Source organism: Chiloscyllium plagiosum, unplaced genomic scaffold, assembly GCF_037043375.1.
Source record: "Chiloscyllium plagiosum isolate Xiang-an unplaced genomic scaffold, Cpla_swu_hap1 HiC_scaffold_32, whole genome shotgun sequence".
Lineage (NCBI taxonomy): Eukaryota > Metazoa > Chordata > Chondrichthyes > Orectolobiformes > Hemiscylliidae > Chiloscyllium > Chiloscyllium plagiosum.
Window position 1 is genome coordinate 35,888,753 of NW_028270170.1, and position 16,584 is coordinate 35,905,336.

At 41.8% G+C, this 16,584-nt stretch overlaps 1 protein-coding gene across 1 annotated transcript; it reads left to right on the plus strand.

Moving 5' to 3' along the window:
- Positions 1-6,101: 6,101 nt before the first annotated feature.
- On the plus strand, positions 6,102-16,287 carry LOC122539993 (somatotropin). Its single transcript, XM_087977604.1, has 5 exons — positions 6,102-6,108; positions 10,327-10,490; positions 10,589-10,705; positions 11,924-12,064; positions 15,815-16,287. The coding sequence occupies exons 1-5, from the start codon at positions 6,102-6,104 to the stop codon at positions 16,013-16,015; spliced, it is 630 nt and encodes a 209-aa protein (XP_087833730.1). The 3' UTR covers positions 16,016-16,287.
- Positions 16,288-16,584: the final 297 nt, after the last annotated feature.

The following is a 16,584-nucleotide window of genomic DNA, read 5'->3' on the forward strand; positions in this document are numbered from 1 at the left end:
GGAAAGCTTGAGATTATTCACTTTGGTAATAACACTATTGGGGAGGGCTTAACATTCAGTGCGTAGCATCCCTATCTCTGAGCTTGAAGCCCTGGGTTTAAATCCCAAACCAGGACATAGTTACGCCGGAGAACAGAGGTAGCTGGGTAACAGTTAGAGGTGGGAAGAGGAAGAAGCAGGCAGCGCAGGGTTCCCCTGTGGTCGTTCCCCTAAAAAATAAGTATACAGCTTTGGAAACTGTTGGGGGGGGACAGCGTTGCAGGTGTAAGCTGCAGTGAAGGGGTCTGTGGCTCTGAGACTCAGAAGGGAAAGGGGGAGAGGAGGAGAGCGCTAGTTATAGGGGACTCTCTAGTTAGAGGGACGGACAGGCGGTTCTGTGGACATGGGCGAGACTCACGGATGGTTTGTTGCCTCCCGGGTGCTAGGGTCCGAGACGTCTCAGACCGTGCCTTCAGAATCCTTAAGGGGGAGGGTGTGCAGCCAGAAGTCGTGGTACACATTGGCACCAACGACATAGGTAGGAAGAGGGGTGGGGAGGTCATTCAAGAGCTCAAGGAGTTAGGCTGGAAGCTAAAAGCTAGGACAGACAGTCGTCATCTCTGGGTTGTTGCCGGTGCCACGTGACAGTGAGGCAAAGAATAGGGAGAGAGTGCAGTTGAACACGTGGCTGCAAGGCTGGTGTAGGAGGGAGGGCTTCAGATATTTGGACAATTGGACTGCATTCTGGGGAAGGTGGGACCTGTACAAACAGGACGGGTTGCACCTGAACCAGAAGGGCACCAATATCCTGGGGGGTAGGTTTGCTAGCACTCTTCGGGGGGGTTTAAACTAATTTGGCAGGGGGATGGGATCCGGACTTGTAGTCCAGCAAGTAAGCTAGCTGTGTGTCAGGATGCCCAAGACTGTAGGGAGGCTGTGGAGAAGGTAGCACTGACAGGGACTACTTGCGGACACAGAGATGGGCTCAAGTGCGTATACTTCAACGCAAGGAGTATCAGAAATAAGGTGGGCGAACTTAAGGCGTGGATCGGTACCTGGGACTACGATGTTGTGGCCATCACGGAAACGTGGATAGATGAGGGACAGGAATGGCTGTTGGAGGTTCCTGGTTACAGGTGTTTCAGTAAGATTAGGGAGGGTGGGAAAAAAGGAGGGGGGGTGGCATTGCTAATTAGAAATGTTATAACGGCTGCAGAAAGGAAGTTTGAGGGGGATCTGCCTCTGGAGGTAGTATGGGCTGAAGTCAGAAATAGGAAAGGTGCAGTCACCTTGTTGGGTGTTTACTATAGGCCCCCCAATAGCAGCAGAGATGTGGAGAAACAGATTGGGAAACAGATTTTGGAAAGGTGCAGAAGCCACAGGGTCGTAGTCATGGGCGACTTCAACTTCCCAAATATTGATTGGAAGCTCTTTAGATCAAGTAGATTGGATGGGGCGGTGTTTGTGCAGTGTGTCCAGGAAGCTTTTCTAACGCAGTATGTAGATTGTCCAACCAGAGGGGAGGCCATATTAGATTTGGTACTCGGTAATGAACTGGGACAAGTGGTGGGCGTGTTAGTGGGTGAACATTTTGGTGATGGTGACCACAATTCTGTGACTTTCACCTTGGTTATGGAGAGAGATAGGTGCGCACAACAAGGTAGATTTTATAATTGGGGAAGGGAAATTACGATGCTGTAAGGCAGGATTTGAGGAGCATACGTTGGGAGCATAGGTTGTCAGGGAAGGATGTGGTGGAAATGTGGAACTTTTTCAAAGAGCAGATACGACGTGTCCATGATATGTATGTACCTATCAGGCAGGAAAGAAATGGTCGTGTGAGGGATCCTTGGTTGACGAGAGAGGTTGAATGTCTGGTAAAGAGGAAGAAGGAGACTTACATAAGGTTGAGGAAACAGGATTCAGACAGAGCAGTGGAGGGATACAGGATAGCCAGAAGGGACCTGAAGAAAGGGATTAGGAGAGCTAAGAGAGGGCATGAAAAATCGTTGGCGGATAGGATCAAGGATAACCCCAAGGCATTTTATGCGTATGTGAGAAACCTGAGAATGACGAGAACGAGGGTAGGTCCGATCAAGGACAGTAGTGGGAGACTGTGTATTGAGTCGGAAGAGATAGGAGAGGTCTTGAACAAGTACTTCTCTTCAGTATTTATGAACGAGAGGGACCGTATTGTAGAAGAGGAGAGTGTGAAATGGACTGGTAAGCTAGAAGAGATACCTGTTAGGAAGGAAGATGTGTTGGACATTTTGAACAACTTGAGGATAGACAAGTCCCCCGGGCCTGACGGGATATATCCTAGGATTATGTGGGAAGCAAGAGAGGAAATTGCAGTACCGTTGGCAATGATCTTCTCGTCTTCACTGGCAACGGGGGTGGTACCAGGGGACTGGAGAGTAGCGAATGTTGTGCCCCTGTTCAAAAAAGGGAATAGGGATAACCCCGGGAATTACAGGCCTGTTAGTCTTACTTCTGTGGTAGGCAAAGTAATGGAAAGGGTACTGAGGGATAGGATTTATGAGTATCTGGAAAGACACTGCTTGATTAGGGACAGCCAGCACGGATTTGTGAAGGGTAGGTCTTGCCTTACAAGTCTTATTGAATTCTTCGAGGAGGTGACCAAGCATGTGGATGAGGGTAGAGCAGTGGATGTAGTGTACATGGATTTTAGTAAGGCATTTGATAAGGTTCCCCATGGTAGGCTTATGCGGAAAGTCAGGAGGCATGGGATAGAGGGAAATTTGGCCAATTGGATAGAAACCTGGCTAACCGGTCGAAGGCAGAGAGTGGTGGTAGATGGTAAATATTCAGCCTGGAGCCCAGTTACAAGTGGAGTTCCGCAGGGATCAGTTCTGGGTCCTCTGCTGTTTGTAATTTTTATTAATGACTTAGATGAGGGAGTCGAAGGGTGGGTCAGTAAATTTGCAGATGATACGAAGATAGGTGGAGTTGTGGACAGTGAAGAGGGCTGTTGTCGGCTGCAGAGGGACTTAGATATGATGCAGAGCTGGGCTGAGGAGTGGCAGATGGAGTTCAACCCTGCCAAGTGTGAGGTTGTCCATTTTGGAAGAACAAATAAGAATGCGGAATACAGGGTTAATGGTAGGGTTCTTAGTCAGGTGGAGGAACAGAGGGATCTTGGGGTCTATGTACATAGATCTTTGAAGGTTGCCACTCAGGTGGATAGAGTTTGTAAAAAGGCCTATGGAGTATTATCGTTCATTAGCAGAGGGATTGAATTCAAGAGTCGTGAAGTGATGTTGCAGCTGTACAGGACTTTGGTTAGGCCACAGTTGGAGTACTGTGTGCAGTTCTGGTCGCCTCACTTTAGGAAAGATGTGGAAGCTTTGGAGAGGGTGCAGAGAAGATTTACCAGGATGTTGCCTGGAATGGAGAGGAAGTCGTACGAGGATAGGTTGAGAGTTCTCGGCCTTTTCACGTTGGAACGGCGAAGGATGAGGGGTGACTTGATAGAGGTTTATAAGATGATCAGAGGAATAGATAGAGTAGACAGTCAGAAACTTTTTCCCCGGGTACAACAGAGTGTTACAAGGGGACATAAATTTAAGGTGAAGGGTGGAAGGTATAGGGGAGATGTCAGGGGTGGGTTCTTTACCCAGAGAGTGGTGGGAGCATGGAATGCGCTGCCCGTGGGAGTGGTAGAGTCGGAATCATTGGCGACCTTTAAGCGGCATTTGGATAGGTACTTGGATGGGTACTTAATCTAGGTTAGAAGTTCGGCACAACAGCGTGGGCCGAAGGGCCTGTTCTGTGCTGTATTGTTCTATGTTCTATTTTGTTCAAGAAAGGTATGTTCATAATGTGGCAAAATAGTTTTAATATTATTCTGAAAATTCTTCCAATTTATGCCAATAGCAAGTGGCAAGAGTGGGAGATTCCTGGTCAGCGATGTGATGGAAAGAAATTGGACTTACTGCTACACATTCCAATTGAGATGGATTCAGGGCCTACCTCATTGCCCATCTTATGGTCGAGATCATAACATGTGCATTTGATTTGCCTTAGAGAACTTAGGATGAAAAGGAAAAAAAATAGAAAAACATAACATATGTAAAAGTCAAATGATTTATAATATTGATGTTCAGAGACATGGATACACTCATACAATGAACAGAAAATGGTCATCATAAATGTCCACTTGATCCCTATTGCAGACAGGAGTACAGGAATAAGGAAATCTTGATATAATTCTACAAGCTTTGTTGAGACCACACCTGGTTTTACTGCATGAAAGTTTTAGTTTCCATATTTGGGCAAGAATATATTTAATTTGGAGGCGGAATAGTGATGTTCATTAATTCTGCCCATAAGATGACAGCGTGCTCTAGAATTAGAGGCTGAGTAAATTTCCCCTATACCAATTAGGCATCTAAGAAGGGCACCATTTTTATACTCATGGATGTCTTTGATTATGCAGATAGACTGGATAAGTTGGTAACAGATCTCAAGAAAAAGAATGAATACAAGATGGGTTTCTGGAGAAGTTTGAGGTAGAGCTCACTAGACAACATGCAATTCTGGGTTTGGTGATGTGTAATGAGGCAGACATTAGTGAACTGAAGGTGAAGGGACCCTGAGGGGGCAGTGACCATAATATGACAGAATTCACCCTGCAGTTTGAGAGACAAAAGCTGGAATCAGATGTAACAATATTACAATAGAGTAAAGGTAATTAAAAAGATATGAGGGAGGAGCTGGCCAGAGGTAATTGGAAGGGAAGCGTAGCAGGGAAGATGGTAGATCAGCAATGGCAAGAATTCTGGGGGTAATTTTGGAGGCACAGCACAACAAGGGGAGGACAGGCAATAATGGCTGACAAAGGAAGTCAGGGACAGCATAATAGTGAAAGAAAAAGCATACAATATGGTGAAGAAAACTGGGAAGCCAGAGGATTGAGAGGCCTTTGAAATCCAGCGGAGGATAACTAAAAATGTAATTAGGGGTGAGAAGATGAAATATGAGAGCAAACTAATTAGTAATATAGATAAAATAAAACTTATAGATATCTAAAAGGTAAGAGAGAGCAAGAATGGTCATTGAACCACTGAAAAATGTGGTTGGAGAAGAAGTAATGTAGAATAAAGAAATGGCAGAGGAACTCAATAAGTATTCTGCATCGGTTTTCACAGTTGAAACTGCCACCAGTAAACCAGAACTTCAAGACAGTCTGGGGACAGAGGTGAGTGTAGTGGCCATCACTAGGGAAAAGGTGCTTGGGAAGCTGAAAAGTCTGAAGTCGAATAAATCATCTGTACCTGTTGGAAAATACCCCAGAGTTCTGAAGGGGATAGCTAAGAAGATTGTAGAGGCATTGGTAATGATTTTTCAGGAATCACTGGAGTCAGGGAGATTCACACAGGATTGGAAAATAGTTAATGTAACACCCCTGTTTGAGAAAGGAGAGAGACAGAAGACAGGAATCTGTAGGCCTGTTAGTTGTTGGTAAGAGTTTAGAGACCATTATTAAGGATGAGATTGGGGAATATGTGGAAGTGCATGGTAAAATGGGGTGAAGTCAGCATGGCTTCATCAAGGTGAGATGGTGCCTGCAACAGTAGTAGACTTACCAACTTTAATGGCATTTAAATGGTCATTGGATAGGTATATGGACGAGAATAGAATAGTGTAGGTTAGATAGGCTTCAGATTGGTTCCACAGGGTGGCGCAACATCGAGGGCCGAAGGGCCTGTACTGCGTTGTAATGTTCTATGTTCTATGGTTTAAATGTGCTAGAATTCTTTAAGCAAGTTGGACAAAGGAGAACCAGTGAATATGATCTATTTGGATTTCCAGAAAGTTTTTGATAAGGTGCTGCACAGAAAGCTGCTATTTAAGCTAAGAGCCCATTTTAATAGAGGCAAGGTACTGGCCTGGATAGAGGATTGGCTGACTGGCAAAAGGCAGAGTGTAAAGTGGATGGCAGATGGTGACTGGAGTTCTGCAGGGTTCAGTGTTGGGACAACACATTATATATTAAGCATCTGGACAAAGGAACTGAGAGCACTGTTGTACATTATAGAAACATAGATGGAAGGACAGGTCATGTTAAGGAAGTGGGGAGGCTGTGGAAGGACTTTGACATGCGAGGTGAGTGGGCAAAGAAGTGACAGAATATAATGTGGGAAAGTGTGAAGTTATACATTTTGTAAGGAAGAATAGAGGCGTAGACTATTTACTAAATGGGGAAAGGCTTCTGAAATCTGAAGCACAAGGGGACTTGGGAGTCCTAGTTCAGGATTCTCTTAAGGTTCAGTTGGCGGTTAGGAAGGAAAATGCTAGAAAACAAAAAGTAGGAATGTACTGTTGAAGCTGTAAAGGGCTCAAGTCAGACAGTATTTGGAATATTATGAGCAGTTTTAGGTCTTGTATCTAAGGAAAGATGTGCTAATGTTGGAGAGTGTTCAGCAGAGGTTTATAAGAATGGTCCCGGGGATGAAGGATTTGTCATATGACAAGCAGTTGAGAACTTTGGGTTTGTACTCGATGGAGTTTAGAAGAATGGGTGAGGGGGAGCATCTAATTGAAGCCTTTTGGCTACCAAGAGGCCTAAACAGAGTGGATGTGAAGAACATCTTTCCACTAATGGGAGAGACTAGGTCCTGAGAGCACAGCTTCAGGTTGAAGGGACAGCCTTTTAGAACTGGGATGAGGAGGGATTTCTTCAGCTAGAGTAGAGTGACTCTGTGGAATTCATTGCCACAGAGGCCTGTGGAAACCAAGTCATGTAGTGTATCTGAGATAGAGATGGGTAGGTTCTTGATTAGTAAGGGGATCAACGGTTATGGGGAGAAGGCAGGAGAATGGAGTTGAGAAATATATCAGTCATGATTGAATGACAGAGCAGATTTGATGGGCTGAATGGCATAATTGTGCTCCTATATCCTATGGTATTTGGAAGTCAAAAGTATCTCATTGAAAAATGCAAGATTTTTAGCAGGAAACACAATGAAAGGAATACTTCCCTTGCCTGGGAATCTAAAACATTGGGACACAGTCTCAGACTAAACTGAAGATGAAGTTCTTCACTCAAAGTGCTGTGAATCTTTGGAATTCTCTACCCCAGAAAGTTGTGAATGTTTTATTATTGAATACTTTAAGGGCTAAATCACACAGATATCTTTTCTAAGGGATGTGTGAGTGAATGTGGAGTTGAGTCAGAAGATCAGCCATAATCATATTTAATGGCAAGCTGGACAGACCATGTATTTAACCCTGCTTCTAGTCTAATGGTCAACTCTGATACCCACCTCATTTTCCTTCCTAACTAATGAATTGATCAGGGTAAATGTTACTCATTGCCCATCCATGTATTAAATTTGAATAATTTAATGCTCATGTTAATCATGGTCAGAGGTCACACAACACCAGATTATAGTCCAACAAATTTATTTGAAATCACAAGCTTTCAGACATTCACCTGATAAAGGGTTAGCGCTCTAAAAGCTTGTGATTTCAAATAAACCTGTTGGACTACAACCTGGGTGTCTTGTGATTTCTGACCTTGTCCACCCCACTCCAACACCAGTACCTCAGCATCATGTTAATCATGGTAAACTACTGATGCTAACGCAGACAGAATCATGACATTATTAGGAATTTATTAATTTTAGTTTCCCTTTGCATTATATTTCTTAAATTATGCAACAATAACTATCACTTCATTCATTTCATGTACATTTTGTAGTATTAAAAGTTTGTATTAATTTTCCACTCACTAGTAACCGCAGTTTTCAATTAGAGCTGCAAAACACGAATGTAATGAAAGATTTCTCCAAAGAACTACATAAAAATACAATACTGAGAAAAGTCTGTGTGAGTGTGAACCTTCTGAAGAGTTATTTTCTTGTAGATTAAAGACAAATTTACATGATGAATTTGGTGTTCTACATTCAATTTGATATCTGACTCCAAAAGTATCCAGTTTTTGTCTTGGCCAGTTTTTGTCCAGTTTTTCCCATGCATTATAATGTTGTATAAAGAGACACCAAACATCAGTTGAAAATAGACTTGCTCACCAGAATTCAATTGCTAAAATTAATGCAAAAGTAAGACCAGGGTCTGCTGAATGTAGTTTGCAGTCAGGAGAGACTAGCTATATAACACAACTTGAACCAAGTCTGATCTGCATGGAAATATAGTTAACAGATCTCTCTTTATAGACTTCACTTCATGCACAGATTAAATTGTCTCCGCTGCATCTTTTAGGTGACTGATGAGAACTTTTTTTTTCTTAACATAGAGTTGTTATATGATCATATAATGTTTAAATGCCTGGGTGGAGCCAGAGTGTTGTTATAAAACAGGCACACTTAAAATGCTCAGACCTCAGCAACAAAGGTGAGAACGGGATAAAAACCAAAAGAACTGCACATGCTGTAAATCAGAAACAAAACCAGAAATTTCTGGAAAAGCTCAGCTAGCAGCATCTGTGGAAGGATTACTTGACCCAAAATATTAACTCTGATTTTTTCTCCACAGATGGTGCCAGACCTGCTAAGTTTTTCCAGCAATTTCTGTTTTTGAGAATAAGACAGCCTCTTTGCCAAAGATCATATTATGTTCTAACACTCTTATATTGTAACTTCTGGTGTTGGGATAAATAGGACTACAAAAATACACTAAGAATAATTCCATCTGTCATGGTTCAGAAAATACATGGTGATTTTCAAACAATGTTCATTAAAAATATAACTTTTTAAATGTCTAAAGCAGAAAATACTTCGTGCACTGAACATGTCCATGATGCCTGGTGTGGAGTTGTCTTAACAACACATCGTTATGTTGACTTTCTTTTAAAGGAACTGGTGCAGGTAATGGTTACAAAAAGGGATAAAAGATTTGGCACAAAATGGTTGTGAGAGATACAGCCCCACTACGTGGTCCAAACTTCCAGTGAATTTGTTTTTATAAATATCTTTATGCAAAGGTGATAAGAGTACATGTTGTACATCTATTTCTGATTGTTATGTTCTTTATGTAGGTTGATTGGAAATGTCAAAGCAGTAAGATGCTGTTGAAACTTCATATGCACAACCCAGCTCAGCTCAGTATTGATGCCTTATTCATTTCTCACCCTGTGAAATGTATACCATTGACATATTTACCAATTAGTATGTGAGGGTTTTTGTTCTACAGGTCAATATGAAACACAGTTGAAACACTGGTCATGTCACATCACTTAATAAAAACATGCTGATTTGTGTTTTTCTTACTGTCATCAGTTCAGGTTACCAGAACTAAAGTGCAATGTTTTCACTTATTTAGTGGATGGTAGATGACAGTGACGTGAACACACAAACAAATTAGGGGTCGTGTTACTAATAACATGTTTAGGAAGTGCATAGTCCAAAGTTCCATAATCATTTAAAAAAATGCATTATGTTTCAAAACATTTTGTTTTTTTGCCTAAATTTCAATTTATGCATGGATTTCATATGATATATATGTTGACGATAGAAGGCAATGTTACAATTGTCCAAACCAAGCTTGCCTATAGTTTCTTGCATCTTTTTCGTTACTTACAGGGAAATTGATAGGATGGCTTCAGGTAATATCTCCTGGTTTATCTTGTTTCTGCTTGATTTGGGATTTAAATCCTTTTAACAGAAAGTTTCTATTGAGTCTTTTTGTCATCTTCCGCAAGTTTCTCTTCCAATGACCTTGCCAAGTTTTAACTGTATCTGTTGTGTTTCAATTTTTATTCCTATGCCAGTCGCACCAAACTATTGCTTGATTATTTACTTTCCATCAATTTCCAGTCAACTTGTTGATAATACAGCATTCGACAATGTAGACGTGTGGGCCCATCAAAATCTTGAACATTGCTGGAAATTATTTTTAAGCTATCCATTGTTGTGTTAGCAGGATTAGGCTCCTATTTTATTGAATAAGTTCCTTGGTGAACAACTTTAAACCACACCAAAGCTTGCAGTGGAATCCTTGTGCCTTCCTTCTCAAAGTCACACAATAGCTTTACAATATAGGGTGGCTATTTTTAATCAACCTATTTAGACATGTTACGGCCTGCCTCGGAAGCAGGTGGGACTTGAAGCCAGCCCTCCAGCCCAGGATTAGGGACACCACCATTGTGCCACAAGACCCCTCAGGAAGGGGACTTGAACCCATAACCAACCATTTCAGACACAAGGAGTAAAATCAGTGAGGTAACCTCGTGCTTTCTCTGGTAACTCTTCGCATTTCTTTGACTTCGTGCGGATTATTTTGATGTGTTTCTCCACTGTATTTCTCGCGAAAGGTCATGTTCAGTTTAGTTAGCACTGTTATTTTATTCCCCCTCCTCACTAGGTTTGTCACTGTGTTCCGTTGCCTTGGCCCTGATGTGGGTTTCCATGCTGTACCCCAGAGATCTGGAAGCGTACCCTTTGCTGCCTCTGTCTGAACTTTTCGCCAAAGCTGTGCACAGGGCACAGCATCTACATCTCGTTGCCGCGGAAACCTGCAAGGATTTTGTACGTAGCGATCCCTATGCTAAAGCATCATTAGCCGCAGCAATTAGCTTGTTATAGAAACCAACCACTGACATGCGTCTCATTTGCCTCTTCTACAGGAACGAAAATATATCCCGGAAGAGCAGCGCCACTCTCACAAGAGTTCACCCTCTGCTTTCTGCCAGTCTGAAACCATCCCAGCACCAACGGGCAAGGAGGATGCCCAGCAACGATCGGTAATGAAAACAAACACATACAAACACCATTCATCCCTTTACTTTTAACACTATACTTTGCCAAAGACTTCTGTCACTTGAACAAAGGTAAACAGTAATTGTCCTCAATACAATATGTCACCTTACTACATGCGAAGCAAAAACAGAACTTGCTGGAGCATCTGGTGGAGAGGAAGCTGGAATAACATTTTTGGGGGTCCAGTGACCCTTCTACGAGTTCTGATTGTAGCTAGGAAAGGGTTAGTGTACGTGCTGAGGATAGGATGGGGTTGGAGGTGGGAGAGGGATGGAGGTGTGCGGGTGGAAGAAGTAAATGATATGCGGAGATTGAGATGAGAGAGATTACAACAATTGGGTAGGCAAAGGAATGGATAATGGTGAGCCGGAAGAAAGGAAATTTGCTAATAGACACCATTAGTCGCTGAAAATGGATTGGTTGTAGAGAAAAAGAAAACCTTATGTGATTACAAGACCAGGTGTGCGGGGCAGGGGAAGGACATGGAAGAAGGTGTTCAGGCTTAAAATTATTGAACTGGATATTGAGTCTTGAAGGCTGCAGGGTCCCCAAGCGGAAAAGGAAAAGCTGCTCTTCCAGATTGCACGGATTCTAGCCGGAGTTCTACAGCAGGCCCAAGGCACAGATGTTGACCAGGGAATATAGTGGGCGTGTTAAAGTGGCAGACAATTCCGGAGTCATATTTGTAGAAAGAAGGCAGGTGCTCTGCAAAGTGATTGCCCAGTCTGCGTTGCATTCGCCCGGTGTAGAGGAGATCACATTGAGAGCAGCGAATACAGCAGACTAGATTGAATGAAGTGCAAGTGAATCGCTGCTTCATCTGGAGGAAGTGTTTGGGCCCTTGGACAGTGAGGAGGGGAGGAATAGTTACGCCTTCTGTGATTGCGTGGGAAGGCGCCATGGGAGTGTGGGGAGCTGTTGAGAGTGGATGAGGAGTGGAAAACGATGTCCCGGAGGTTAAAGTTCCTGTGGAATGCTGACAAAGGAAAGAGGGGAATATGTGTCTGGTGCAGCAATGGCAGTTTATGATCCTGGTGACTGCACAGTTTAAGCCACTACTTAACCGGCCCCCACACATAGTCAAAACCAAATGGTAACGGAATTTAGATTTTCCACTGAATTCTTGCTTCAAAGTTCAAAGTTAGAAACAAAGCGGTATCGACGTGATTGGAACAAAAACTCTTGTTCCCATTCTCTCACAGGATAAGGAGCTGTTACTGTACTCGCTGCTTCTCATTCGATCCTGGTTCGATTCCGTTCAGAACAGCAGGGCTTTCCGAACCTCAGACAGGGTGTATGACAAATTGCGGGACCTGGAAGAAGGTATCTATGCTCTATTGAAGGTAGGCGCACACAATACGACTGTCGCTCCTATAGTAATATACATGTAAATAGAAGACGGGTGCCAACATGGGAAAAGCTAATACAGAAGATGAAATGTTGTCGGTTCCCACCTTATTTCACTCATTCGTTGTTCTTACCTTCGTTCACTGTAAGTTTAACGGTACCAGTTTTTAAATTGCTAGAAAGCACGATTTTTTTTTGTGTATGATTCATTTGGTGAAAGAGACAACACACACTAGTAATAGGTGTATGGTAAAGGAGATTTAAATGACCCCAACAGCAATATCCATGTAACTTTAGAAACAGGAGATAGTCTGTGCCACTCGAATCTACCGGAATACTTTTTATTCAGGAGATAACTTCATTAATTGTACATGGCGGTCAAATATGTATACTTCATGCAAATATCTGAAACTTTTACATGGTGTTATTAAACTGGAATTTGTGCTAGAAAGTTTTACCGGTGTCTCAGTGGTTAGCGCTACTGCCTCACAGCGGCAGGGACCTGGCTTTGATTCCAGCCTCGGGCGACTGTGTGGAATTTGCAGGTTCTGTCCGTGTCTGCGTGGGTTTCCTCCGGGTGCTCCGGTTTCCTCACACAGTCCAAAGATGTGCAGGTTAGGTGGATTGGTCACGATAAATGGGTTACGGAGATAGAGTGGGGATCTGGGTGGGATGCTCTTTGGAGGGTCAATGCAGACTCAATGAGTTGAATGTCCTCATTCTGCACCGGGGATTCAGTTAGACTGAAGGTTTGAGTTATAAGGATAGTCTGGGATTTTCTTTCCCCTGGAGCGTAGGAGGCTGAGACCTTATGGAGGTTTATAAAATCATGGCAAACGTCTTTTCCCCAAGGCAGGGAGTTCAAAACTAGGGTGTGAGGGAAAAGATTTAAGAGACCAGAGGGGCAACGTTTCCTCACAGATGATAGTGTATACATAGAACATAGAACATAGAAGAATACAGCGCAGTACAGGCCCTTCGGCCCTCGATGTTGCGCCGATCCAAGCCCACCTAACCTACACTAGCCCACTATCCTCCATATGCCTATCCAATGCCCGCTTAAATGCCCATAATGAGGGAGAGTCCACCACTGCTACTGGCAGGGCATTCCATGAACTCACGACTCGCTGAGTAAAGAACCTACCCCTAACATCTGTCCTATACCTACCCCCCCTTAATTTAAAGCTATGCCCCCTTGTAATAGCTGACTCCATACATGGAAAAAGATTCTCACTGTCGACCCTATCTAAACCCCTAATCATCTTGTACACCTCTATCAAGTCACCCCTAAACCTTCTTTTCTCCAATGAAAACAACCCCAAGTGCCTCAGCCTTTCCTCATACGATCTTTCTACCATACCAGGCGACATCCTGGTAAACCTCCTCTGCACCCGTTCCAGTGCCTCCACATCCTTCCTATAGTATGGTGACCAAAACTGCACACAATACTCCAGATGCGGCCGCACCAGAGTCTTATACAACTGCAACATGACCTCAGTACTCCGGAACTCAATTCCTCTACCAATAAAAGCCAGTACGCCATATGCCTTCTTCACTGCACTATTTACCTGGGTGGCAACTTTCAAAGATCTGTGTACATGGACACCAAGATCCATCTGCTCATCCACACTACCAAGTATCCGACCATTAGCCCAGTACCCCATCTTTTTGTTACTCTTACCAAAGTGAATCACCTCACACTTAGCTACATTGAACTCCATTTGCCACCTTTCTGCCCAGTTCTGCAGCTTATCTATATCCCGCTGTAACCTGACACATCCTTCCTCACCGTCTACAACTCCTCCGACTTTCGTATCATCTGCAAACTTGCTCACCCAACCTTCTAACCCCTCCTCCAGGTCATTTATAAAAATGACAAACAGCAATGGTCCCAAAACAGATCCTTGAGGAACACCGCTAGTGACGGCACTCCAAGATGAACCTTTGCCATCAACTACTACCCTCTGTCTTCTTCCAGCCAGCCAACTCCTAATCCAAACCTCCAACTCACCCTCAATGCCATACCTCCGTATTTTTTGCAGTAGTCTACCATGGGGAACCTTATCAAACACCTTACTAAAATCTATATACACCACATCTACCGCTTTCCCCTCGTCCACCTCCCTAGTTACCTTCTCAAAGAATTCAATAAGGTTTGTGAGGCACGACCTGCCCTTCACAAAACCTAATGGAATGAGCGGTCAGAGGAAATGGTAGAGGTAGGTACAATTGCAATATTTAAAAGATATGTGGACAGGTACATGGACAGGGAAGGTTTAGTGGGGCACAGAACAAATGCAGGCAAATGGGAATAGTTTAGTTTAGGAAATCTCATTGGCATGGATAAGTTGGGTCCAAGGGTCTGTTTGCATGCTGTATGACTCTATAAATGATTTATATAGAAATGTTAAAGCTTTTGAAATTTTCAGTAATAACTCCTTAGACTAAAACTGATCTAATAAGGGAAAAGAATGTTCAATAATAAAAGAAAAAAAGTTTGCAACCGTGTCCAGTGGAGTTCTGGAAACTTTTCACAAGAGATGAATGGTATTGAGGAGGACATGTTAACTGATACTAACATTGTTGAAACAAGGCTACATCACTGTGCTTTGAACATATTGAGGGAAATGCATTTTACAATATCCTGAAAGTGATTCAGGCTGTTGTACACAAACATTGTTAGTTCCTTTGGTCAGACAATGAACATTAAAATGATTAAAAGGATTCCAAAGAGTTGAGGTTCAATTACTTGGATGGGAGAAATAATTCCAGATGGATTAATTGCTTCAGAAGTTGTCAGTCTGGGCCATTACCAAGTTGGCTGACTAGGTGAGTGGTGCACTCAATATTGTGACAATGAAACTATTGCGTATTCGATTGTTTTACAGCTGTGATGTTCAACATAATGCAACGAATTTCAATTACTAGCAAACCAGCTGATTGCAAAAAAGACTGAAATTTATCTAAACAGATCACCAGGGTATGAAACAAGTGTAGCATTTAAATATAAAATGTTTCAAATGACATAACAAAAACAATAGAAAATCGATTATAAAGAATGTATATTAAGGATGAAATGGAGAGAATGAAGAGAAAAAAAAGAAAACCAATACAAGTTTAAAATATTTACATGCTAGATTAAATGAACTGGATGAAATCTATCAGTGAAACTATACAAGGAATAAACTCAACTGAATAGTTACTTCTCCTTTCTAAGTTTGTTTTTAGACAAATCTTTAGTTCTAGAGCTAGTTTTGAAAGATAGTCATGAATTTATTTGCTTCAGCAAGCCACTTATTCATCATTGCAATACCTTTTTTACTTGTATAACATTGAAGGTAGGCTAGAAATCATACTTCATATTGCATGTTCAGGTAACTTCATGCACCATAATCACATTAAGCTTTTATCTGAATTGCAAGGGTTCATAATATTCTTTATTAGCTTTTGCATGTGCTGTTCTCATAACATACACAAATGGAGTTCATTTGGTCTTTTTGGTCCATATTTAAGTGTATATCATGGCTAAAAAAAAAGTGTTCATCAATGAATCAAATGATTTTAATTAAATGACGTGGCACAGGATGTAGTGAAATAATATTTTTCCGTATGATGAAAACAGTATGTTTTTGCTTTACTACGTGTTACATAGCCAAGCCCACACATAATCTTATTTATATGTTCTGAAAAATGCTCTCTCTCTTTGTAAAACTGCCTTAACACTAAACTCTTCTATCATTTCCCAGACTCTGGAAGATGGAGGCTCTTCACAAGGTTTTGACTGGCTGACATTTTTCTATGACAGGTTTGATGGAAACTTAAGTGAAGAAGCTTTGATGAAAAACTATGGTCTCCTGGCTTGTTTTAAGAAGGATATGCACAAAGTTGAAACCTACCTGAAAGTTATGAATTGCAAACGCTTTGCAGAGAGTAACTGTACTGTGTAGTGTAAGGTTATAGTCAAAATGAGTGAGGAAAACTCGATAAAGACACTCAAAATGTTACACAGAATCTGTCTTAAAGTTGTTTATTTTCCAAAATGTTATGTCTATATAGTATATATGTTATAATAATATAGGGTCTCTTAATTGTAGTTGTATAAATTGTGGAAAATATTTTTCTGTAGTATATATTTTTCTGCAATTGTGATTGATTCTAAAATTCATTGGTAAATCTCAGCAAATATTTACAATCTTGCATTTTGCAATAAATTACTGCATTGAATTGCCAACTAGTCTTTAGTTTTATTTTAAACTATCTTTTCAAGATACATTTGATTGTCTATGTGATCATACTCACGACTCGAATACTTTCCATTTTTGCCATTATAATTAGCTTCCACCATGCAGGGCAGTTAAAGCATATGCAGATACAAACTAAAGCATCCTCTACAAATAACACTTAATATGAGAAGAGAATCAAGATACAGTCTAACCTTTGAAAAGTTCTTGTTTTCACCACTGGAGCATTATTATTTTGTATTAATAGGGTTAGTAATCTTTTTGAAATTGTATCC

Coding starts and splice junctions, on each gene's coding strand:
- LOC122539993 (XM_087977604.1), top strand. Junction 10,491..10,588: donor CGGAAACCTGCAAGGATTTT/GTACGTAGCGAT, acceptor CCTCTTCTACAG/GAACGAAAATATATCCCGGA. Junction 12,065..15,814: donor GTATCTATGCTCTATTGAAG/GTAGGCGCACAC, acceptor ATCATTTCCCAG/ACTCTGGAAGATGGAGGCTC.